At 38.0% G+C, this 26,461-nt stretch overlaps 1 protein-coding gene across 2 annotated transcripts in view; it reads left to right on the top strand.

Annotated features, from left to right (window-relative positions):
* The window catches only part of ZNF106 (zinc finger protein 106), a 41,697-nt gene extending 15,629 nt beyond the window's left edge, over window positions 1-26,068 (top strand). The window contains exons 4-22 of one of the 2 annotated variants that reach the window (XM_050711033.1): window positions 14-208; window positions 2,483-4,585; window positions 5,164-5,785; window positions 6,584-6,653; window positions 8,655-8,809; window positions 8,905-8,965; window positions 9,293-9,634; window positions 10,977-11,754; window positions 12,118-12,173; window positions 12,664-12,809; window positions 13,268-13,402; window positions 14,317-14,433; window positions 15,475-15,666; window positions 16,996-17,058; window positions 17,821-17,940; window positions 18,411-18,482; window positions 19,849-19,920; window positions 20,556-20,702; window positions 21,683-26,068. In XM_050711033.1, the coding sequence (XP_050566990.1) occupies window positions 14-208; window positions 2,483-4,585; window positions 5,164-5,785; window positions 6,584-6,653; window positions 8,655-8,809; window positions 8,905-8,965; window positions 9,293-9,634; window positions 10,977-11,754; window positions 12,118-12,173; window positions 12,664-12,809; window positions 13,268-13,402; window positions 14,317-14,433; window positions 15,475-15,666; window positions 16,996-17,058; window positions 17,821-17,940; window positions 18,411-18,482; window positions 19,849-19,920; window positions 20,556-20,702; window positions 21,683-21,739 (5,503 nt within the window). In that variant the 3' untranslated portion in view covers window positions 21,740-26,068. The remainder of the gene's footprint in view (window positions 1-13; window positions 209-2,482; window positions 4,586-5,163; window positions 5,786-6,583; window positions 6,654-8,654; window positions 8,810-8,904; window positions 8,966-9,292; window positions 9,635-10,976; window positions 11,755-12,117; window positions 12,174-12,663; window positions 12,810-13,267; window positions 13,403-14,316; window positions 14,434-15,474; window positions 15,667-16,995; window positions 17,059-17,820; window positions 17,941-18,410; window positions 18,483-19,848; window positions 19,921-20,555; window positions 20,703-21,682) is intronic. The other variant, XM_050711034.1, reaches the window with a different exon arrangement.
* The last annotated feature ends 393 nt before the right edge of the window (window positions 26,069-26,461 follow it).

The following is a 26,461-nucleotide window of genomic DNA, read 5'->3' on the forward strand; positions in this document are numbered from 1 at the left end:
CCTCTCTTCCTAGGGACAGCAACCATGAGTGCCAGGTGTGCAGGGTGACAGTGGTGGGCTTGTCAGCATATGCCAAGCACATCTCCAGCCAGCTGCACAAAGACAATGTTGATGCCCATGATAAAGCGGAAGAGAAAGAGGAGGCAGAAGAAGAATACCTTGACAAAGAACTCATTCAACTAATCAAGCAAAGGAAGGAACGGAACCGGTGAGTTTTCATTTTTTCTTTTAAGTGTAGCATTATAGGAGTGCATTTGGTATAGTTGTGATATGCTCCTAAGGACTAGATGCTCATGAAATGTAAACTGCATGCAGCCAGTATACTTGTTATGAGAGCAGTCCAGGAGAACTGTGTGGAGATTATAATTTCAGTGTGTAAACATGATTCTCCTAAATGTTCTATTGATCCACTGTTTGTAGGAAGTACAACTATTCTCCATTATAGATTAAAAACAAAACAAAAAAAAAACAGTTATGCTGTGCTCAAGTCCCTAATGTGGAATCTTGTGCTTTGAGAGGTCTAATGCTGTTATTTTAATATTTGATACGCATTTTAACTGAAGGATTCAATAAATGTGACAATGCTGGTATTGTCATCTGGGCGGTAGGAGCATGGTTCTGTAGGAACCTGGCCTTTTCAAAACTGTTGCTGAACATGCTTCATTATAAACCTTTAACTTGTCTTTTTTTTAAGTGAATTGGATTGTTAGTGTCACATTGAAATCCCATAATCCTTGAATGAAATTTCTTTCGCGTTTTACCTTCCTGCTTACTATCAGCTAAAGATAATTCTAGTAGCTGGCTGTGTAACAGAAGGCTGCAGAGAGTAGCAAGTACTACTTTTTGTCTTGCATGTGACTCTCCAAGTGTGCATTGCTAGCAATATGTTCCAACTGGGAATATATTGTTTCAATAGATTTACAGCATGACAATGGTATTAAAGAGCCACGTGATTTTTGAAAGAAGATCTTGCTTGCTTATGGCTGGAAATTTCAATTAGTGTCTCAGAATGCACAAAGCTAAGGAGATTGTTTAGTTTTGAAGCCATTCTGCCATACTAGGGTATCGTGGCTGCTGCATGGTGGTCATGTTTTCATATCGGTTGGTGTAGGTAGTAACAACATCATTTTTCTTAGTTCCATGGTAAAAAGAGTAATGCTTGTCAGTACAGTGGTATTCTGAGGCAACTAAAATCTTATAAAATCTCTGTTGGATGCAGGTTTGGAAAAAAAAAGTACATGGCTAAATTTACTAATACAGCAAAATTGTTTCCATGAGATCATAATCTAGTTGAGCCAGCTCCTAGAACCAAAGGTATCACTGATGCATCATTTCTTTGAATTATTGTCTTAAATTTCGCTTTATCTCATGCAGTAGCCCATTTTTCATTAGACAGTAATTCTTTGTGCGTCTTTTAGCAAAACTGGAATATGTCGAAATCCTAGAAGTTAGTACAATGTAAATTTTCAGTTTACTGATACCGGTAAATCGGTTCCCATTAGCAGACAGAGTGGTGTGAAAGCTTTCTGACTTGCTTAACAAGGGACTTAGAGCGCTGTTTCTGTAATCAGCTTTTGAAACGCTTTTATTAAAAATTCTTCGTTTTATAGAATAAATGCTTAGAATATTTAGATTACTGATCCTGGGAATAGCTGTCAGCATTAAGGTAGCATTTATCTTTAAATGTACATGTGATAATTTACCACGTGTTCATGACAGACTGCCAAGTGTAAGTAATATCCAAAGAGCAGTAGATAGTGCTTCTGGGAGGCTCTTACAGATTTGTCATTGCATGCTGTGGACTGTTTGTCTGTTAGTTAAAACAAGACAAAATATTTTTTGTATCAGAGGCACAACTTCTGTGGATGCTCCAAATCCATGTTTTTATTTAAGCTTAATAAACTGACACATGATCTCAATTGTTTTCTCTGATAAGTAGAATAACTGCTTTTCTCAGCCTAGCTTTCCTCCTAATTTTGTATCAATTCACACTAGTTATGCTATCTAGTACCAACAGAGTAGTCTTCAAGAAAAGGAAATCTGACTAATTTTTTTCTTCTTTCTATCAAGATTACTCAAATTGCAAAGATTATACAATAGAAGGAAGCTTTCTTTTTGTTTGTTCTCTTAGTCCAATACCTAGTAAATAGAAAGGAATGTTATCTTCTGACTTAAACAGAAATAATGAAGAACTAGTCTATTGAACTGTCCCTGCATCAAATCCTGTAAAATTCTTGTAAGAGCAATTTTGAAATATCAGGTTTAAGTAAAGGTACAACACTAGTCTTAATAGTCAAACACTACAGAACCCTGAACAGTAAAGCAGCTAAATAAGTGGTCTCCGTTTCTTCTTATATAAAACATTCTCTTCCTACTGCAAGTTAAATGGATGGGGCTTTTGTAGCATTGGATTTTAGTTGGGATAGCATCAGAATTTATCTATTTACTTATAGCATCAGTTTTTGTCTGAAATGTTTTGTAGGCAAGCTGAAGCATGCTGTGCAAACCAAGAATTAGAATGTGATGATAGGAGATCACAGAGAAGGCGAGAAGAAAGAGCTGCATACAAAGAAAGAGAAGCTTATGATCAGTCTTCGTGGCATCATCATAATGCATCACAAAGAGACTGGAAATGGGAAAAGGATGATTATATTAGTCCTAGACAAGGAAAATTTTCACACTCTCAGAGGAACCTTAGTATAAACAGGCATCCAGGTGGCCCAAGGGGACGCTCTGGGTGGCACCAAAATGTTTCAGGAAGCCCTTCAAATCGGCATAACTATGGGAATTCTGGAAGTGTTTGGCATCCAAGTGGGCGAGGAGGAGCAACATTAAATTGGCATCACAGTGGCAGGGGGAGAAATTCTACTTGGCACTCAGAAGGAACGGGTAATTTTTCTAGCTGGAATTCCAAGAGTTATGGAGGAAACTGGAAGTCCAATCCTCATGGTGCAAATAGCTGGAAATTTGGAAGCTCTGGAGATGCATATTCATTAGAGCCAATTAAATATAATAAGGAAAGATATACGTGGCAGTGGCAGGAGAAGGACATTATCGATGTTCTACCATACAGAGATCGAAGTAATAGGACTGACTCACTTGATTTTACTAGTGATAAACTTCCAAGTGAGGGGGCATTGGATTTTGGTACTTCCAAGCAACCAGAAAACAAAATTTCAAGAAACAATGGAAAAAGTGGGAGTCCTTCCAGAGATAGAATACATCGCTGGACCCCCTACCCATCCCAGAAAGCTGCAGAGCAGCAACCATGGTCTGAAGAGAATGTTTCTAAAACTCCAGATAAAATGGATTCTGTGTTTATACCGTTTACTGAAACATCAAGTAAGGGAAAAACTTGTGAAGCCAGCGTGAGCCTCCCAAAACTTAAAAAATGGGAAGCATCTTCCCATTCTAATGTAACGCCAGATTGCCTTGATTCTTGCAAGGTAGTGAAGGACTGTGCCAGTGATGAAAAACCTGACAAAGATGATGGCAGAAGTAGTAGGATGCCATTGCTGAAATCTCCTCTTCTGAATATCACAGACATGAAGTTGTCTTCCCAAAAGCAAGACACAAAAAATCTCTTAAAAAATGTCAGGCTGCTGTTATCCTCAACTACTAGTGAAGAGCAGAACCATTTGAATGCACTGAACTTGGAAACTAACAACTCCCCCTGTTACTCATCAAAGCTGCATGATGCATGTGCTGTTAACTTACGAGGCAACAAAGACATGCTTAGCAGTGATCTTGGAGAGCCTATTAATAACTTGAGTGAAGCAGAACAAAAATCCAAAAATGTTCAATCCAACCACTCATTGCAAAATGCTCCCGTAAGCTCTTGTAAGAATACAAGTGATCAGAATATGGAAGAAACTGAGAAAATATCACCAAATAACAAGTTCAGACTAGATTCACTAGAAGATGTGAGTGATGATGAATTAATAGGAAGTGAGAAATCAGAAACAAGAGCTGAAAAGCTGAGTCTTTCTGTTAGTTCTTGTTTACCCTGTGACACTGCAGAAGGTAAACCTGCTGCCTCTGAAAAGGAAGTTGATGAAAAGCCATCTGCTGTAAGTGTTGCTTCTGCTGATCTAAAAGATTCTGCATTGCAGATGGAATCCACAGTTTCTCCATCAAGCAATCAGGACCACTTGCATGTAGGTTTGAAAACCTCCTCCCAGGAAGGAGAAGGCGATGAAGAGCGTGTCAAGTCACGTGCTCACTTTGAAATGGAAGGTTTTGAAAATCCTTCAGATCACGATCTGCAGAAAGGAGGAAGCCAATCAGTAGGCCTCCTCCTTCCTGATTTAAGCAAACTTGGCCTCCCTGCCTCTCTGCAAAGAGATCTAACACGACATATTAGTCTGAAGAGCAAAGTGGGAGTACATCTTCCAGAGCCCAATCTGAATAACGCACGGCGCATTCGGAATGTGAGTGGCCATCGGAGAAGTGAGACGGAGAAGGAGTCAGGGCTTAAACCCACCCTCAGGCAAATTCTTAGTGCTTCCCGGCGAAATGTCAACTGGGATCAAGTCATCCAGCAGGTAACCAAGAAGAAACAGGAACTTGGCAAAGGTTTACCAAGGTTGGTAACTTTCAAGTCTAACCATGTGTGTGTTTGTTTAGGGGAGAGGGTTGTTTTACCCCCAGGTCTTAAGAGAATGCCAGAATGAAGCATTCTAATACAGCTGTCTTTTGCATGTGCAAATACTTCGCGTTTTTGTGATTGCCGCTGTGAAGTCTATTCACAAATGAGTAACAGTAGTTTGCTGCTCAGAAAAGGTTCTGATCAGTTAATAATCAGTGCTTAATGTCTGACTATGGACAGTAGAAACACATTTGCATTTCATGTTCTAGTAAGCGGAAGAATGTAAAAACAGGATGAACAGATCTTCTGGATGCTATTCACATTTTTAGAGTCCCTAAAAGCTAATGAAGGTTTTTTTTTTCTGACTTGGAGATCATGCTGTCAGTTCTTAGCAACAAAATCTGATTTTGTGATACACAAAAGCAATTCCATTGCCACGTGAGATAGTGGTGCAGAATACCAGTGTAATGAGTTGCTAGATCTCGTAAGACAATAATGTGCAACTGGGGGAGGGGGAGTCTTTTTTCAGCTTGTTTCTTGCATGTGTAATTATCTTTCTTTTTTTCTCGTTAAAGGTTTGGTATAGAAATGGTGCCTCTTGTTCAAAATGATCAAGGGGGTCTAGAACTCAGTGAAGAATCTGATCTGTCTACTTTGGAAGGATTCCAGTGGGAAGGGATTTCCTTAGCAGTGCCTGGGTCAGCCAGAAAACGTAGCTTTTCTGAAAGCAGTGTCATTGCAGACAGAAACCCTTCTGCTTATAGCTTCTTCAGTGAACAAGCCAAAACAAAAGAAAGCAAGGAAAGGCAAATAATTGCAGCCAGCCACTCGCATCGCATAACGTCTGCGTATGAGGCAAGAGCTGACATTGAGGTTGACTTGAAGCGGGAGACCTCTTCTCTTCCTTTGTCACCATTTATGTCTGAAAGAACCGAGACTACTGGAAGGAGACACAGCCTACAGGCCACCTGTGAGGTCACAGGCCTCACAAAACAACAGCAGGAGATCCTTGATAAGAGAACACCTCTTCTTGAAAAGCAAAATGTACTGGAAATCTCAGAAGAAAATACTCTGACTTCAAATGATGTACTTCTTGCAGTGTCTAATAATATAGATGCAGCTACCGACAGTAGTTGCACATCTGGTACTGAGCAGAATGACAGCCAAGGAATTGGAAAGAAGCGAAGAGCAACAGGAGTAAGTGTACAATTTTTGTGCAACTTTGGTGTGCTAAAATATGTTATTTCCATGACAGTGGTTTTGACCACCTTGGAATGATCTCTGTAAGGAGGGCTTTTTCTTCATTTGATTGTCTTGTACATTGATAAGCTCAAACTAATTGGCTTATTTGACTTAGTTTTTAAGAATCTTTTTCATTTCAGTCTTCTTTTTAGCGCAGGACTTCTGCTTAATCTTTTTAATTTGTAGGAACAGCAAATGCTCTCTAATTTTGATTTGGTAATTGGTACACTATGCTAGTAAACAAGATTTGTTAAAATAGTTCAAAATTATGTACTTCAAATGAGGTAAAAAATATTCAAGATGATAGCCCATTTGTCTCTAAGCCACAACTTTCTCCATCTGAATTTGTTTCATTGTCTGCAGTCAAAATAATCAGACTGGTTTTGTTATATGCAGAAAGTAAGAATTTTAATTCCACAGTGATTTCATTCTTTACACTATCAACTAAATCTGTGAAGTACAAAATCAGAACCACGTGTGGTATTGAACATCTGATCATGTAGAAGGTTGCCTGCTTATTTAATATTTCATCCTAGTTGAGATGAAAACATGGCACCCACTTTGTTGCCCTCCCTACTTCTAAGAGGAGAGGGAAGGACAAATTATATGAGAATGTGCAAAGTTGTATATTTTCTTCCCTGTGAGTACAAGTGATGCTTCTTAAGAATGTGATTGTTTGATTTCTTGATTTAGGCAAAACTGCCATTGCAACTTTTTTAATAAAGGTGTGTGGTGTTTTTGTTTGTTTTGTAGGAAGGATCCTCTCCTGAAATCCCCAGTCTAGAAAGAAATAATAAAAGACGAAAAATCAAAGGTAAAAAAGGTGAGTGACTGTCATGCATATATTTGTCTAGGATAGAGGTTACAAATACCGAATAGTATTCTGACTTGGCTAAAATGGCAGTTCCTTAATGTTACTTTGGTGCTTCTTGGCTCTTACTGAAGGTTATAGGGTGTACTCCTGTTAGGGCTGCGAGACCTGTAAGATTAGAGCCAGAGCAACCAGGTACAATGGAGTCCCTTCTCTCTCTATCCTGCTGTGGGAGTCCTGACTTCCAGAGGGCTACTGAAATTTAAAACAGTGGAAGAATCCACTGGTACATTCCTCTCTGAATAATGTTCTAATTTTTCCATTTTACAGTACAAAATGCAGAGGAACAGGGGTTGACATTTCTGGATTCTTCCCAATTTCTACGATTGCCTAACAAGCCTTTTGTATCTCTTATTACCTGTTTGTAGCTTGCTCAAAATTATACTTGTTTAGAGGCATTCAGGATGAGCCCTGACTTAATGAAGTTGTCCTTAGTGTTGCCTTCTACTGTCATCATAACACATTCTTCTCTGAAGAGTCCCATATTAATGTCAGAGGTTGTTTCTAAGAGAAGACTTTGTGCTTCCTTCCTGCTTGCAGTTCATGTTCACAGTTGCACAGATAGGACCTGTGTTTTCCCCCGCTCAGGGGAAAGAGTCTTGCTGCCTCTCCTGACAGAAGTTCTGAAGGGAAAAGAGCACCCATCACTCCATTCTAGTTCAGTAGTTCAGCTTTCCTGTTCTCCTTCTGGATGTTCTTACCAGAAAACTTGTACAGGAGCCACTGAGTCACCTGGGCTGTGTTCAATTTTGACTATTCGTTCACTGGATGTAATTGAAATGAATATGGAATGCCTCATTCCTTCCTTCCTTCTCCTCAGCAAAGAAAGCAGCTCTAATCTTGGCATTAGACAGGTTTTTTTCAAAGAAATCTAACATGTCCGTATCATCACATAGCAGAACTAATCATCTGTCTTTTAGGAAGAATATTTTCTTTGGGAGCTAAATCATTACATCGTCGTCTGGGAGCTTTAGGACCAGAAGCTTAGTTTTCATAGCTAAGCTACAAACACAGCTTTCAAATGTTCCATTTCTCTTTTTTTTTTTTTTTTTTAAGTTTCTATTGAGTTGTTCAGAATGCAGGGCAGTTAATATGGATCTTGTAGGAACTAGTCTTTCCCTACATGAAAAGGTGTTTTTTATCAGCCTGTATCTTCAGTGACTACTGTCTGTTACAGAGACTACTACTCTAATAATGCATTTGACATAGAGGAAAGTAATGCAAAAGAGAGACTTTTCTAGAACCGTATTACTGTATAAATCTACTAAAAGAAACTGTAACCTGAATTAAGCTGAGCAGTGCACAAACTGAAACTTAATTGGCTTGAAGCATCTCTGTAGAGAAATCTTTGAAAAAGGAGGATCTTTTATTGAGTACAGAGCTTGGAGACTCTGTCTTGAGACTGCAAACGCAAATCTCACTGCCCAAATGCTATCTTGGATAGTACATGGTTTTAGCATTTGTTTCCTTTTGTCTTCATGTGTCTTTTCATGGCCTCTGAATTAACTGAATAACTTAATTCATGTTTAGTTTAAGTTAGTCTTCGCCTTTTTGATTACATTAATGAAAATTGTGTACTTGTACTTTATATGTATATATACTTCAACAAAAAATCTTTGTGGAAGAGGGCAACTTCTTTTGTTCAACAAATTAAGTCAATGCTGGCAAAACTACAAATAAAAAAAAAAGTTACTAGGGTCAAAGCTGAGATCCCATAAAGAGAAATTCTTGACTTGACTCTTCTTCCATGTAATACATGAATGTTCTTGTGTGTACTCTTCTTCCGCCTCTTCTGCGACTATTAATGCTTGACTTAATCTATGTTTTCACATTCAGAGGTGATAGTATTTATTCAGCGATCACGTGTAATTTATTTTAATGTATTGCCATATACAATTATTGCTAAATTATGTGTTGGGTTGTTGTGTTTTTTTTTTGTTTGTTTGTTTTCAGAACGTTCTCAGGTAGACCAGTTGTTGGCTATTTCGCTGAGGGAAGAAGAATTGAGCAAGTCCCTGAATAGTGTGGACAGCAGTCTCTTGCAGGCTAGGGCTGCCCTGCAGGCTGCATATGTTGAGGTTCAACGGTTCCTTGTATTAAAGCAACAGGTAACAGTAGGCTTTTGAGATTGTCTGACCTAGAAGTTAGCAGCCTGAGAAACTGCCTTAAGTAGAGTTGATTTAAATCACTACTTTTTTTGCAGATAACAATGGAAATGAGCACACTGAGAAGCCAGAGAATCCGGATCTTGCAAGGGCTACAAGGTAGGACATACTAACAAACTACAGCAGTGGAATGCTAACTTGCATGTTCTTTGAACTTGGTGTCTAGTAAAAATTGCATTTAACTCAAGCTGACTTATTTAAAATGTGGAACAAAATAGAGGGCTTTCCATATTGAAGTCATTATTGTTCAGGTATGATCTGTTGTCTCTGATAATGTTGTCTAGTGGCTGTCTTGCAATTTTTTCTCTTCCTTGTCTGTTTGCCAGAAAAAATGAGCTCTTGGAACTGCTGACTTTTATTGCAAGAATCTGTAAGTTATGTATGTGTTTTTGTTCTTTTTTTTTTCCTCTCCTCTTTTGCCATTAGAAACATATGAACCTTCTGAATTGCCAGAGCAACTTTCCAGCAGTGTCTCAAGTGAGAGAAGAAATAGCAAATCTCAGGTGGCAGCTGATTTGATTCCTGCGGGCTCCTTCTTGCCCCTTTTGGACACTTTGTCTCCTGTACCTCCACTGGGAGCTTCTGTTCATGTCAACACACCAACGCCATTCCAGTCATCTTCTAGCCTCACATTGACTACTCCTGCAGACTCCTCAGTACAAGTTAAACGAGAACCTGTGTCTCCAAAAGGCTCGGAAGAAAATATGAATTGTGTACTCCAGAACTCTCTATGTGCTTCACGAACAGAAGTTGTGGAGCAGAAGGAAGGTATGGTGGCTTTTATTTGCTTTAAAAAACAGTGATAAGAAAATATGGGAAATGCTTTTTTTTTTTTCCCAGAAGAATACAAGCTGGGTGTCAAACCTCTGCAGCCTGTTATGCAGGAATGAACTCCCATTGGCTTGTGTAGTCCTTTTGCAACTTAATATTCTTAGAAGGTGGGACCATCCTTAAAACACATCCAAATGGACTCCACGTTTTTTAATTGTTAAATACATGCAAATTGTAGATTTATACATTTACAGTCTAATAGCTTTATTTTAAAAATAAAACATGAATTTTCATGTTATATCCTCTCAGAATAATTTAGTTAACGAAAAAGACTTAAAAAAAAAAGACTTAAAACCTCCCCCATAATTTTTCTCTTCTACTCTGCATCATTGTAAAAAATATCGGTAGCTGAAAATCTGCCTACAAAGGAAAAATGTGTGCTTGAAAGCCTTTTAAAAAATTATGACCAACTGCATTAAGAGTATTCTGTGTTCTTGTTAGGCCCTGCTGGTTAAGTACAAAGAGTATATTTCCTCCCTCAATGCCAGCATTCTGAGGGACTACTAACTGCTTCCCGACGGGGGAATTGAGTAATTCACTTTTCTTGCACTGAATTAGTTTCCTTACTCACTTTTTTTAACACCTACAGTACTCTGAGTGCTCAGAATCAATAATTTGGGGATTAGGAATTTCAGATTAAGTTGCCAATTGCTATTATTTTCTTGTTTGTTTTTAAGTGACCAAGTGCCTTCCTTGCCCTTTCTTGTGGGAAATGAGTAATGAGTGATGTTAGAGATGTATTCAGATTATAAGGGTTTGTGTGCCTTCGCCCTGGTATAATTCAACACGGTAACTGTTTAGACCTCATCTGAGTATTCATTTCTTCTGTATAGATGGGTCAAGCACAAGCTATGTCATTGAGCAGCTGAAGAGTATTAGGCACGCATTGGTTAATACCAGTCTTCTACAGTAATGGTGACTGCTGGTAAGGGAGAACACAGTAAAGGGTGATAGCATTTTAACCCAACAATGGAGGATTCACCAACGGCTCTTTCTCAGAAATTCAAAAGCGTTTAGTCAGCTAGTGACTTGAATGATTTGCCCCGTTCCTTTGATTCTGTGTATACAGGTAAACATTTTATTCCCAAGCTACATTTTTTTAAAGGCTGGATAGCTAATTGAAATAGCAGATTTGCATGTGTACATATCCTTCGAACACAATGGAGTATGTTTTTTACATGCACATTTAAGTATAAACAGAAAATAGCAGGGAAAGCAAACTTTGAATAAATATTTATTGCTGTGGAGATCGAATGTAACACTAGTCTCTTTTCTTCAGAAGAGATCAGCCAGAAAACTTTGGTGCATCCAGTTATCTCTGCAACCATATCCCTGTCAGAGCTGACAGCTTGTTTCCAACACACTAATCAAAACGTTCACAAGCCTGCTGGGGACAGGGGAAAAGCTGGACTTTCTGAAAATCCTTCTCATTCGCTGTCTGATTTCAGCAAGAGAGAAGCAAGTGATAAAGCGACTGAAAGCTTTTTACTGGATCAGTGTAGCACCTCGCTTCCAGAGCATTCAGTCCTTCTAGAAATGCCAGTGGATAAAACCCCCAAACTGTCAGCAGATGTGTCTGAACAACAGACAGCAAACACTCTAGTCCCCGCAGAAAAAGGGAACAGGAGGAGAAGAAAGTTAAGGAAAAAGAAAACTTTGAGGGCAGCTCATGTGCCAGAGAACAGTGACACAGAACAGGATGTAAATGACTCTAAGCCCATCCGGAAAGTCAAGAGTGGAAAGGTTTCTAAAGGAGAAAAAGTCACTACATCCACTCCCCCAAAGCAAGAGAATGGAGCTACTACTCAAGCAGCAAGAAACAAAGATGAGAACGATAGTGATGCTTCTCTGGAACTAGTGGAAATTGCAACGCCACAATGCGAGGTGGTTGACATTGGTTCATCAGAATCAGGAGATGAGAAACCAGACAGCCCATCAAAGAGGGAGTCACGCAGCAATGTGGACCAAGCAGTCCTAGAGGCATCTTGCTCAGGTTATGATGAAGTGAGCTCTACCAGTGAGATTGGCACAAATTATAGGGATGATGTGAAAAAAAGGTGAGATTAGTGCTCAAAAGCATTAAACAATATATATATGTATTTTTCCTATTCAGAAAGTTTTACAACATCAGTAAATTTTAATTTAATTCAGAAATGAAACGAGAGAAAATGTGTCCCTCTGTATGTCATAAATTAAATTTGCTTCTTTGATCCACCAAACAAATGTGTATTGTTCTCTACCAATTTCTCTGATAATTGGAACATGGCCTTACTGCATGGAAACTATGTTTTTGAGCTTACCTGTTTTAGGCTTTTTTCTGCATAGTGCAGAGTCCTGTGTTCTGGAGTATTACTTATACCATTGTCTTGTCTGAAAATGAGCAAAGTCTAATCTTTCCACTCTTAATTCCTGTGTTACAGTGTAGCCGAGACGCAGACTTCAATATCATCACTAAGAGGATCAAAGAACTCATCTGGTATATCTTTTAAGCTTTTCATCTTGTACTTTTTGTATGATATATTGCAAGAATTCCAGTTATGACTAGATCAAACTGCTTCTAGAGGAATTTAGCCCTGAAGGCAAAAACCTGCACTAAAAAAAATGAAGTGTACAGTGATGGATGCTCACTTACCCTGTCCCTTGTTGAATGCTTTGTGCCTTGAGTCCTCACCACCCCATTCCACACAAACACTTCTACACGGTCTCAATAGAGCTGTCAGACAAAAACTGATACAATCCTGTAGCTATTTGAAAGATCTTTCTGGACTTTATATCATACAAAGATCTTTCTGGTATTTTATATTACGTTCTGCCATTTACAGGCTCCAGCTGAGAACTGCAGTGAAATCTGACTATAAAGATGCTGAGCCCCCATAATAGTTCGGCTGTTTGGTAACACAAAAAACAGTAGAGTATTTGCTTGAGTTCGTTCAAGTAATCCAAGTACATGTGTCTCTATCCTACAGAAGTGTCGTCAGAGCCAGGTGAGGATGAAGAACCGACAGAGGGGAACTTTGAAGGACACCTGGCTGCAGTGAATGCTATTCAGATTTTTGGGAATTTATTGTACACCTGCTCAGCAGACAAAACTGTTTGTGCTTACAATCTGGTTGTAAGTAAGGTTGTGACATTGGTTTAAGAGTAATTCCAGTCACAAGGTTGCAACTCTGTTTTTGTAAAGCCTTATTATGTAATTAAGGAAGTAGTTGCTCTTTTGAGTACTTAAATTTTTTACTCTCTTCAAACTTCTCTTCCTCTCCCCTTCCACTATTTCACCCTATGAGAGGGGTAAGAGGAGATTGTTGCATATCGTAATGTTTTTGTTAGCTCTCCCACCCTTCTCTGTCAGTCACAGATCACAGAATGGTTGAGGTTGGAAGGGACCTCTGGAGATCATCTAGTCCAAACCCCCCTGCTCAAGTAGTTTTCCCTAGAGCACATTACCCAGGATTGTGTTGAGATGGCTTCTGAATACCTCCAGGGAAGGAGACTCCACAACCTCTCAGGGCAGCCTGTCCTGAGAGATATTACAGACCTTTAGTTTGACAGACCTCATGCTTTGCTTTCTAGAGCAGGAAGTGTGTGGCTATCTTTGAAGGACATACTTCAAAAGTGAACTGCCTCCTGGTCACTCAGACAAATGGGAAGAATGCTGCACTCTACACTGGTTCAAGTGATCACACTATCAACTGTTACAATATCAAGGTACTCAAAGTCTGTGGTGATCAACATGTACTGCTTTTTTATGTAATGTTTCTTTGCAAATATAAATGAAACGAGCCTTTTAAACCCATGTGAGCTGGGCATGAACTTCACTTTATACCTCGTTAGAGTGGAGCAGAGTAAAAAACCAACCAACCAAAAAAAAAAACCTAACCATTTAGTGGTTTTTACTGGTGTAATCTTTTGATCCTTTGTCTAGTTCATTATTGCAGTTTTCACCAGAATAACATGATGGGATCTCAAATATCGGGAACACTAATATGCAGGACAGTTGTCTGACTGTGAATATTGAATTTGTCTTAACTGTGTTTCTAACTTAATTGCTTATGTAAGATGCAGCTCTCTGTAGATCAGCTATTGAGAGAACAGGTGGAAGAGCATTCTGGGGCTTTTTGAGGCTGGATTTCAAAGGAGAAATGATAGGAAGGCTTGTCCAACATGTAGATGCAAGGACTAGAATCATAGAAACATTAAATATCTGCTTCAGGGAGCAAACTGCCAGAGGTTTTGACTCTTAAGCTGATGATTCATAGTAGTTTCCTGTAGAGAAGTTCATGGGCATTTCTTGAACTCAAGCATGTAACAGGGTGTTTTTCATATATGGCCTAAACTTGTATATATGGCCTAGTCTAAACTTGTATATACATTTGAGGTTGTCATTAGAAGAAAGCTTGTAGGGCTATAACTGGTTGCTGAAGTAACATCAAGTCTCAAAGATGGGAGTGAGCTGCTTAAAAATCAGAATCAAACTGCCAGGTGACAGCAGACACTGAGATGTTTTTCTCCTGCTTTGCTAGTTCAAAAAATGTGGCTGGTGGGTGAAAATCATTATTCAGTCCAGGCTGGTTTTCCCTGACTTGTTTAGAAAACTTTCAATGATTCTTTTCTGTTTCCAGACCAAAGAATGCATGGAACAGTTTAAATTGGAAGATCGAGTCCTCTGTTTACACAGCAGATGGCGAATCCTTTATGCAGGCCTTGCTAATGGCAATGTAGTTACCTTCAGCATAAAGGTTAGTTTGTTCAAATATTGGCACTTAAAAGCCTTTTGTGATGCTGTTTCTCTTCACTTTGTGTTTCTTCGATTTCTTTCACTTGAGTAGTAAGTGTATTTGTAAGTAAAGTATTTTGGTATAAGTGGTCACTTTTGGCCCCACATTTTGGCCCTTGATTTTGTTAGTGTGCAAAGTTGTCCCATCTCCCCTTCCTTCCAGTTGCCTTTCTCCTAACTGCTACGGTGTTGTCATATTTTTCCTGGTGATATTAAGGTTCCACCTCGTCTACCAGTTGTGTGTCATGAGAGTTTGCTGATAGAGATGATTATTTGTGAATCCTCTTGTGAATCCTTTCTTGCCTGTGAAAGTAGTGTGAGAGACTTTAATGTGTTGCTGGTTTTGCCTGCTCCATTTGCAGTTCCAGGGACTTGTTCACGTGGGTTTCTAGCAAAGAAACCTAAGTGAATTATTATTCTGATTATTCTTTTTATGGATCCTTGACTAATTCCTCAAATTTATCCTTTCTTTACTTTTTAGGCCCATGTTTTATGGATCTACCAAGCTTTCTTTACTTGAGTATTAATGTCCTAGTGGAATATCTTAAATTGTCTTCAGATAGCCCTTATGTTAAATCTGTTGTGAGGGAAAAATCTTTCTTACTATAAAATCATTTGCTGATTAAGTACTGTGAAATATCATAGAGGCTTTGATTTCATTAATGAACTTTGAGAACAGATACATGTGTGTGCCTGCATGCATTTTTCTCTCTAAATACTATTTTCTGCTTGTTCTAGTTCTGAAGGAGGACTTACTGGACTTTTGCTCAATAATTAAGGTTGTTGTTTTTTAAATACAGAAAATCAAAGCCCAATATAAGGAGTTATTTCATTGATTTGTAAACGTAGTTGTTAAGATATAACTCTTACTGCTGTTGATATGCTGTGTTACTGATCTGAAATGAGATACTGTACCGGGTACCACACAGAAAGGACTCAGCAATCTAGGGTCAGTGTTATAGCAGTTTTAATTCTTAAATACTATTTTTTCCTCCCCTAACAGAACAACAAGCAAGTTGACACCTTTGAATGCCACGGCCCTAGAGCAGTGAGCTGCCTAGCCACAGCTCAGGAAGGAGCACGCAAGTTGTTGGTAGTGGGCTCTTACGACTGCACCATCAGTGTGCGAGATGCACGGAATGGGCTGCTTCTCAGAACTCTGGAAGGGCACAGCAAGACTATACTCTGCATGAAGGCAAGTGTCTCCAAAAACACATTTTTGACAAAGAATGCATAAAACTGTGTGTTCTTCTTTTACTTCATCTAATAGTTAGCAGATCATGGTAGGGAATAGATTATTTCTATATCTTAAATAATGAAAATTGAGAAATTTGGTAGGAAAATTCTGTCTTGCTGCCATATCTCGTGTTCCCAGCATAAATGCTGATATTTATGTGTAGGAAGCATGCTTATTTCATGTTGTTAGATGATTCAGGGAAACGTCTTAATGTGAGTTCCCCGAAATGGGAGAATGAAGGGAAAGTTGGGGGAAAGGTGAAGCTAGCTTTCACGTACCTTGATTGTACAAACCTCTCTGGAAATTGGGGAAGGAAAATGTAACCCTAGAAAAATATTCTTCATTTTTAATAGAAGAATCATTACTCATTCTAGTCTAAATACAGTCTTTAAATAAAGTGTGGTTATTTACAGGCTAGGCTTGAAACTTTTGACCTGCTGAGCATGGATGTATTTTAGGACACTGGTAAAAGGACTTCATTAGTGGTATAGCTTTCTGTCCTCACAGCATCACATATATCACATTTCAGATAATGTGACTTGTTTATAATTGTTTTAATTATATTGTTCTAAATGACATAAGCATGCCCACTTAATGATTTTTTTATTGTTTAGCCTGATTGATGTAACATGAAGTGTCTGACATTACAAATTGGAATATACGCTTGTCTGGCTGCTTTGCTCTGACCACAGTCATCTACAGATGGGAGATGACTGTTTTGTAAATTGTGTTTATCTTCAAAATGGTGCAGTGGCACAGCCTTCTTTGCCCTGTGAGCTCTTTGCCCTAGTCCAGCTTGTGTCAGCATCCTGTAGTCCCTTCGTGATCCATGGTGGATCTATTAAGCTTCCTTTCTATACTAGTACTTGTCAGGAGCACTGTCTTGAGTTACCAAAGTGCACCACAGATGCAATATTTCCAGGAAGCATTGGGCTTTTTTGTGCGTGTGGGGAGCTGTATTTTGCATTCAGTTCACTTGGTCTCTGATCTTCTGCTTAGCTGTCCTTGAGAATAGTCCATGGGTAGGATGACATAGCCTGGTGGGCTGCAAGTTAAGTGTCTAATGCCAATTGTGAAGTTACCATTAGGCTAGCTTAGAACATTTTCTAGCTGTTACATAAAGAACTATGTGTGCATTTTTTTTTTGTACTCAATTGATTTTTTTAGGCCTGCCAGATACAGGAAATATTATGGTGCAGCTTTAAAGTGAGCAGCACCTGAATCCTTTGCTTGCCCATTTTCATGCCTGCTACAGAAATAAAAACTGTTCTTTTTATTTTTTGAAAGGTTGTGAATGATCTAGTATTCAGTGGTTCCAGTGATCAGTCTGTCCATGCCCACAACATTCATGTAAGTCCCATATATGAAGTTGGAATGATTTCTGCTGTTAAGACAGTGAAAAACGATCTATAAAGTCTACTGACTGTGCTATAAAGTCAGTATTTTCAAAAATTTTGAATGACGGTGGAGAAAATACCTTTCGGAAAAGGTAGTCATATGATTTTGTTAACGTGACGAAGCACTATAGTAATTAGGGGGGGGAAGTAGAGGGTAAAATACCTTGGGAAACATCCATTAAACTTGCTGATTCTTCTAATATGATATACAGCACCCTTTTATCTGGGGATCTTGGTTTTGCAAATATTACTACAAAGGTGCTGATAATGTGGAAAGGGTTTTCATAGCTGCAATGAGTGAGACTAAAACTTACCACAGCTTTACTTAGTTTCCCCCAAAAACTGTTTATTTCTCTGTATTTAGCTAAATTTGCTCAATGATTTTTGTGGCTACATAAATACTTCTAGTACTAATAGCAGAGTGCCAGTTGCAGGATAGGTGGGAACATGTAGCTAATGATGGAAAGAGGGGAAGAAGTCTCTTCATAGTGGCATGCATTTCTATTGGACTGGAATGGCTTTTTGTTAACTTAAGCAAAGAAAAGGATAAATCGTATTTGATCATAATTTAGAAGTGCTTTCACAGGAAGTCTAATAAAGGGTGTTTCTGTTCTATGAGTGGTGAGCATTGAAGCTAGCTACCATATCTATGTAAAACTAAAACTGTTCTGTTTAATTTTGAAATATATATTGTCTCTGCATTTTCTTGGTACAGACTGGAGAACTGATACGGATCTATAAAGGCCATAACCACGCAGTAACGGTTGTGAACATTCTAGGGAAAGTGATGGTGACAGCATGTCTAGATAAATTTGTTCGTGTTTATGAACTACAGGTAAGAGAATAGATGGTTATTAATGAAATTTATCTAATGTGTTAATTAATGGTTTCAGGGTCAAATGTGGAGGTCATCTTTGTGCTTACAGTTCTCCAGCCCATTGATTTTTTTCCTGTCACTCAGAATTAATTTGGTTTTACCAGCCAAAATACATGGTTTTAAAAGAGCTAAACCTAAACCATTTTTTCAGAACTTGGGTTATCCAAGGATTATGACAGCTCAGAAAAGTGGGCAGTTGTTGGTTTTGTTAGTGTGAAGGACCGTGTGCCTGGTTGGACAGAAAGGGTTACAGAAGTAATGCAAGTAAAATAGTGAGCTTTCGTAGAGGCTACAAAGCTTGGAATCCACCAGGGGGGCATTGGTTGCTACCCAGGAAACTTTTTTTAGGAAGCATCATTATTTGCATGTCTGTGAAAAATACCTATTAACTGTCATGCCATTAAATGTCTGTTTCTGTTTCTTTCAAGTCACATGACCGCTTGCAAGTCTATGGAGGCCACACAGACATGATCATGTGCATGACCATCCATAAGAGCATGGTAACTTCCTTCTTTTCACTGGGTTGTTATATCCACGAGCATATAGACAGTTTTATTTTTTTCAGATAATGAAATCAACTTGCTCTGTAACTACGACAGAAGTATTTAGAAGTGTCAGCTAAAAAGCTGCTACAGCAGCTTTGTATTTATGTAATAGTATTGTCAGGGGGAAAATTACCTTCTAGCTTACTGTCGTTTTAAAACAGTAGTTCTGTTTACAGTGATGATTACAATGAAGAATCTAGAAATAGTAAAGTGTTTCCTCTTTTCAAGCATCAGTTCTGTTTGTCTTCTATGAAAGACAGTGAAACAGATGCTAGAGAAAAACTTCTCATGCTCAAATCTAGTAACCCTTGAAAGAACCTAGGCAAAGTCAGTCAACTGACTTACATGCACAGATTTTGTCATGTGTCTGCACTGCAAGATAGGATTCTGAAGTACTTCTGGATAAATACTTCGATAAAATAGTGATTAAGAGCACTACTTGCCTGATGTGTAGGAATTTGCCAACTTTCTTCTGGATTGTAAAACGAAAGGGTATAATAGTTATCTGTAATAACAGAAATTATCTATGAATTGGAATACCTATAGCCCTAGCTTCACTTCTCATGTGAGTCAGATGAAGAGCTAAGTGCATCCAGGCTATGTGCTTACAGTCTGAGGCTTGAACTCTCCAACAGTAGTAGTCTGTTTGGGGCACTCTGAAATCAGAGAAGTGTTCAGATGAGCAGCTTTTGAAGAGTGAAGGACAATAATTTTCTGTAATAGTCTAAGAAGTAAGGTGTAGTCTGTTACCCACAGCAGATTGGCGGTTATATTCCAGTGATGAGTTTCCATAGGCAGAAAGACTTGAAATAAACAACAAATTAAATCTTCATCTCGTAGATTTTTCTGTATTATGTGAAGACTTGGTTTTATTAATTAATCTTTATTGTACTACAAGAATCTTCTTTCTGAGATTCTGATGTTCTTGCTCACCTTTCCACGCCATCCCGTTTTTTATATTAATTTAACCAGTTAAGCCCTGGAAGTATATTTAATGTGACATTTACACCTAAGATTCTTTGCTTTTCTCCACTTCAGTGGCTAGTAACATTGTATTTTTGTTTTCTGAACTCTTACACAAATGACACTGTCAATGATAGAAGTTATGGAAACATTTCTTATTCATTAGTAGGTGTTCTTTATAAACTATGAATGCAAATCTCAAAAGAATTAACTTAGACACAGTTTTAAAATTTGGAAACCTTGCATGTTGATACTTTGTTGTTGTTCTCCTAACATACGCTATACTGAAGCCTCCTTCAAAATTTGACTTCATTTTTTCTATTATTCCCAACTTGCTTCAAAAATATTTCTTTTACAGATCTACACTGGATGCTATGATGGCAGTGTCAGAGCTGTGAGGCTTAATCTCATGCAGAATTATCGTTGCTGGGTAATGAGCAAAATGTTTTTAGGCTTACTTTGTTACAATTTTAGACTAATTTTCTGGAGGTGGTCACTAGTCAATCTTGGATAAATTGAGTTCTAATTTATTATAACTCAGTCTTTTACAAATACCTATATATATATATATATATATATATATATACTGCCAGTTGCATTCCTCATGACCTTTGTATGTGTGTGCTTTGGGGCAAGTCAATGGTAGGGTCTTAAATTATTTTTCTTTTGCGCAGTCTTTAGATAGTGACATGTAATTTCTTAAAACATTAAAAAAAAAACCTCCAGCTAAGTGACCCAGAAAAACTATTTTACTTTACTAAGTAAGTTCAATTAAATTTCCAATGGCTTTGTCTAAGATAAATTTAAATTCTGTAAAGGCTAAGTTCCTTTCTTCCTCCTTCCATTCTTACTGATGGCATAGGTTTGGCTAGAGGCAGTAAGAATCTGTGTAAAACATAAATTAAAAGAAGAGACCACTGAGAATAAAAATGGAATAAGAAGCCTAAAAGTTATAGGAGGCATGTGTGTGAGCAGTCTTGACAGAATATTGCTGAGCTGCAAGAATAAAAGCATTAACTGAAGTTCTTTTGCCCTAAGTTATTCTGGCATGTTTTTTTCTACCAGTGGCATGGATGTTCACTGATCTTTGGCGTTGTTGACCATCTGAAACAACACTTGCTAACTGACCATACCAACCCAAATTTTCAGACCCTAAAATGTCGTTGGAAGAACTGTGATGCTTTCTTTACTTCCAGGAAAGGTTCCAAGCAGGTGTGTGGTTGAAATAACATTGTTATATATAGAAAGATAAAAATCCTAACTACCAAGTAAGTGCTGTCGCCACAAGTGTGGGACTTCAATTTCTCTTAAAGACGGTTAAATTGTTCTATTTGGAATGGGCCTAACTGAATATAGTTGCGTCATACAAGGCTAACAGAGTTCAGCTTGTGATAGATGAGGAGTGCAGCTGCCTATAACATGGATATGGTAAATTTAAAACATTTTGTTCTTAAAATCTTAAATGTAACTGGTAAAATTCTCAAAATACCAAAAGAAATTTTGGTAACTATACTCAAGATGTTCAGTTTTTGTGGGATAAGTTTTATCGTTTAAGATGAACAAGCATCAGTTTGAAGTATTTTTTTTATTCTTTTAATTTCTATTCGCACACACACCCTTCATTTTTGTGGATGCTGATGCTGTTTATTCTTTACATGAGATTGGTTTTGTTAGTAGTCTTTATGTAAATATAATGCGTGAATTTCTGAATTAGCACAGATAAAAAAAAATTGAAGGAGGCATAAGAAATGGATGCCAGCTGGATTAAGTGATATTGAAGGAATTGGGAGGGCTGTTATATTTACACTGATCAATAAAACCCACATTTTACTCCTTGGTAATATAAACTGCCTCCTTATTGAATGCTTTTGAAAATACACAATGGAAGGAGGTTTCTTTTAGAAATTAAAAGCAGAAGTAGAGTCCTTAATTAGCGTTTAAGCACTTGCTTTGGATGTGATGTATTTACTTAATATGCTCTTCTAAGTCAGCAAGTAAGCTGTTGTGTTATTTGCCTTGAATCATATGGTACCTGAGATTCCTTATATGTTTTTAATAGCTCTGTATCGATTTTTAGAAACCGTAAGCCAAAAATTCATTTTATCCAGAATGTCACTTTCACTGAGGTTTCTAAAATCTTTTGCAGTTTGGTGTTATTATTTTTTTACCTGACTTCTCTGTTTCTTTTCTAGGATGCTGTAGGACACATAGAAAGACATGCTGAAGATGACAGCAGGATTGACTCATGAAGCTTTTCACCTCCCACATTGGGAAGTAATTTTATGTCAGAATTATTCCAAATAACATCAGTTTCTTACTCCAGTCTTTCCTCTTTCTTTTCACGTTAGGAATGCAAAAAGGGAGTGGGGCTGAAAAGCGTTTCTACAGAGACTGCAGGTTGTGTTGCACTCTGTAGAAATAAGGTTGGTCTATGAAGACTTGGCCCAAATGTAAGATTCTTGCAAGTTTTTAATTCACTGACAAATAAGAATGTTCCCCCCTCTTGTCTGCCTTGTTTTTTGAAGAAGCATATTCTTGAGAGTTTTAGGGAAGTCCAGAGGGGTGTTTAGAACCTAGATTACAATGGATGCTGGTGTTTGCACACTCAGCTTGAAGCCTGATAAGTGTCTAACTGACATATGACTGTTTTTATGTTGTATCCAGTTTTTTAGCTGATTTTAATAAAAATCTGCAAGCCAGAATGTCACAAATTCTGACAGTGTAACCTAAGTGTCCACTGTACATATTGGCTTTCTTCAGAAAAAGGAACAGTATTTTATGGAGAACTGGAATCAGTTTTTTTAATGTTAACTGTAATTTATTTTTTAATCATTGTCTAAAAATTGCTGTAATTGACACAATATATACAGTGACAGACTGCCCTAAATATTACACTTCCTGAGGTATTTTGGTGGTGGAGGGTTTTTTTTTGTTTTGTTTTTGTAAAGCAGTCCTTTGAAAGGTTTGCCAGTGGCAGCAAAGCATTTTCACTCACATGCTTTGTGATCTTAGTCTTGTATAGGTCCTAATGTTCGGGAAAGGAGGAACCAGTATCAGCTTTTGTTTCTCAGTTAAATACCAGTATAACCACTACAACCTTGATACAACACCAGAGTTGGATTCTTTATTTTATTTGGAATTCCTGTATCTGCATTGCGTAGCAAACAAATAGAAATTCAAAGGCACTATGTGTCCAAATCATCTATTTCCATGGTATTTTGTTTCTGTTGTGAACTGGCTTGATTTGCTTGGGCTATGCTTGGTTCACAAAAAGTCAACTGGAAAGAATGGAGCAGGATTTTAAAGGATTTTAAAGTCTAAAATTCTTCAAGCAGAAGCTGGGGATACAAAATGCATATTGCGTGTAAAAATCTTGTTTCCAGAAATGTACGTAATTTATGCAGGGAAGCCAGTGCAGAGAGAAACGTTTCTACTTGTCCAGGTTCCTCTGCAGTTGTCTCTTGGGGTTGCAAACTTGCTCTCATTGGCCTGTGAAGTTCAGTGAAATGAAATTCTTACATTGTGATGCTCTCTTAAACAATAAGACTAATCTGGCAAGGACATTTTTGTTCGCTTTTGACTAATTTACAGCTCAGGATAAAAAAAACAGAGGTTTCATTAAACTATAACAGAAGGTAAAGAAATTCCAGTGTCAAAACCAACCTGCTTAAAAACAAATTGAGCGCTTTTCAAACAAATAGCATGACTGATTTCACTGGGTATCTCATTTGCCACTAATTTGAAACTTCATATGCCAGCCATAGACCAAATAAATTTTATACCTTAATTCTTTGACTATAAAAAAAGTCTTTTTAGGCTGAGACTGTGATTGAGAGAAGCCCATGGATGCTCAGCTCTGCCATCAAATGAAGGAATTTCAGGGCCTTCTCTGAAGCACACAATTTTATTTTGTCTTAGCACATGAGCATCATTTCTCTGTATTTGCTTGACACATTGATGTTTTTTCCTTGAGAGACAGGAATAAAATAGGAACAAGTTACAGTAGCATCCTACTTCAAACACATAGGAATCCTTGAGGTTCCAGTGCTCTTGTTTTTGAGTGTTTTTTGTTGTTGTATTTTTTATTGTTATTATTTTAATTAAACTGTTTGTAGACAGAGAAATAAAAACAATATGTGACTTAGACCCCAGGCAGTTTTGAGAGTTTTATGTGTTTTTTTGGGGGTGGATTTTTTTATTCTTTTTTTTTATTCTTCTGTGGATGAAACAACTCGAGAGAATCAAGTTCAGGGAAATCTCTGAGCAGTGTAAATGTTTTCTGATTGGTCTGGAGTCTTCAGGAGTGTTTTCTCTCTTTTTTCTGTTCATGGCCTAGAAGCAGAGGGCTGCATAAGACTTAAACCATTTCCAAAATTATTGATATTCAAGAGTTTTTGAACCACAGTGAGGGAGCATGTAAATGTGTGGGGAGAAAAACAATGTGAACTTTTCAATCTGTTCTTCATAGACTGTTATTGGAGTGATGGTGTGGAGCTGTGTGTTCTGAGGACAAGCATGTGGAGTAGTTGTATCGTTGTAAAAATGGTGTGTGAGTAGATTTTCATAATTTGTGATTCTTCTCATTCTGCCAGCTGATGACTGTTTTCAGGAACCTGCAAAGATCCTTCTCACTAGGTGTCGCAACAAATGCAGTTATTACACTTTATTTGCATTCCTGATTAGTTAATGGGTTTATCTTTTCTAGTTGGTGTAAAAGCAGACTTCCTTTTCTTGTAGACCATATTTCCTTCCTGGTCCTTGAAAACAGTCCTTCCAAAAGCCTGGACTTCTGAAATCCGGCTTTAACAGTGGTGTCTTTTTCTACTTCTTAGGTTGTTTCAGGTGCATTATTAGAATTTTAAAATGGATGGGAGCCAGGAAAATAGCAGAGATGCACGAGTATTTATAAAAATTTTGCTTCATAAGTTTAAACACACACACGTATAATATTGCTCAAGGGTTCAGAGGAAAATACTGTGCTGCTTTGTCCTGAGGATATCTGAAAAGGATTTGCTATAAAGTTGTCATGTGGATGTGAAGTTCCACAGACTTCTTTGAACTTCTTTAGGAAATGCAGCTTTCATTAATGGCCGTTCATTTCCTCTACACATTGAGGAGAGAGATGGTAAACTGATGTATTAGATTGGTAGCCGTTAATGAGATCCTCTCCAGTCTTGCAACTTAGGGTGCTGACTTCTGATATACCTATGGTCAAAAAGTGAAATAACTTTGGGAAGGGGACTATGTGAAAATTTGACTGGGGATACTATTTGCCTGAAAAGCAGCACTGCACATCTGAAGCCTCTGCTCAGAACTGTTTTAGTTTAAAGTTTGTTTTTTATGCAACTAAAAAGTTGTGGGTGGAAGAGTGAGTAGAGTGAGGATTTATTTTATGGTTAGCTGTGTCTTATAAGTCAAATGTTAAACAATGAGCTCTGGACTTGCCACGTGGCTGTCTGAATATGGCAGTCCCTTTCAGGTACAAGCCACCATTTTCTTTTTAGCAGTACTGACATTGTGCTTAGTCAGCTGTGAGCCTCCTTGGTGGATGGCAAGTGCTCAAAGCTATTGTACTCTTTTGTAATAGAAAGAATGGGATAGACATTACTGAGCACAGTTAGATATCATTCTCTTAAAAAGTGAGGAACTGGCTGCAGCATACGCATGTTAAGGCCTACTCAGGCTCAAAAAGGAGATTGTGAATAGCATAAAGTGACCACTTAAAAGTTCAAATGTGCCACAAAGTTTAACCTTACCCAACAACTTCATCATAAGACAATGCTAAGACTGGTCTGTATTCCTTGCTCCTTTTCTCTTCAAATCACAGGAAAAATAACAGCTAACTGACAGTGCAACACTGTATGGCCTAATAGTGCTGCTGCTTTGTGTGGAAGGGGCCAGAGAGAAAACCGTTGCATCTGTTGGAACAAAAATGCATTCAATACCCCAGCTTCTGTTTGCCATGTGTAACTTGTATGGATTGCAGTTCCACTATGCGATGTCTTTGAAGTAGTGCAGTTCTTGACTGTTCAGTTCGAAAGTGTGCATTATGCTGAATCAAGGTAAAACAATAACTGAAAGCTCACAATAAGCTGTAGGTTTCCAGAAACAAATGTGGTGCTGAGAAGGTATTTTCCCCTTTTCTTAATGAAAACACAGGTACAGATGAATCTTGATTTTCAGGCTCATATGGTACTCTCATTCAAACATAATCTAAGTTGTCCAGAATTGCAGAATATTTGAGGAAGGATAAGGAAGCAGTCTCAGCTGCTGTTTGTAAAATATTTAATACTATAAGTAAGAGCAAACTGTGTAGGTATATATTCTGTTATATGCACCTGCCAGCTTCTCAAACTTCATTGTGCTGCAAGTGTTAAACACAACAAGTGTTTTGGAAGAAAGAAAACAGGATAAAACAACATGATTGAATATTTAATAACTTAAGCTGTGTAGAACATTTGCACAGGTTGACCTTGCTTTTCCTCTTTCATTTTGTTACAAAGCTGTGAGTGTAATAACGAAACTTTACACAGCAAAAAATGAAAAGAAAATAAAAATAAAAGTTCTTTATATTGTTATGGTTTGTCAGCGTGATTCTTCTTTGTTTTGAACATCATGATTCTTCCCTAGGGTTTGGTAGAACATGACATTCCCTTTGAGGGTCAGAAAAAATCGGACTGGCCACCTTGGAGCTGTATATTCCAGTGGCCAGGCTCCAGCACTGACAGGACTGTTGCAAATTTCCACTCCCAGTGCACAGGAATCTAAGACTTCATAGTTCTGCGGGAAAAATGGAAACTGTCCACTCAGCTGGGGCCTCTGAGATGACACACTGGCTCCCTTGCTTTGTGGCTTGTTGCAAAGAGAACTTCTTTAGAGCTGTTGGTTGTTCACTCAGCAGGACTTTAAGGACAAGGTCTGAGTTGCAAATCAAAAATCCTGTGTTATTATTATTAATTTTTTTGACTAAT

The sequence above is a fragment of the Cygnus atratus genome, chromosome 5, assembly GCF_013377495.2.
Source record: "Cygnus atratus isolate AKBS03 ecotype Queensland, Australia chromosome 5, CAtr_DNAZoo_HiC_assembly, whole genome shotgun sequence".
Classification (NCBI taxonomy): domain Eukaryota; kingdom Metazoa; phylum Chordata; class Aves; order Anseriformes; family Anatidae; genus Cygnus; species Cygnus atratus.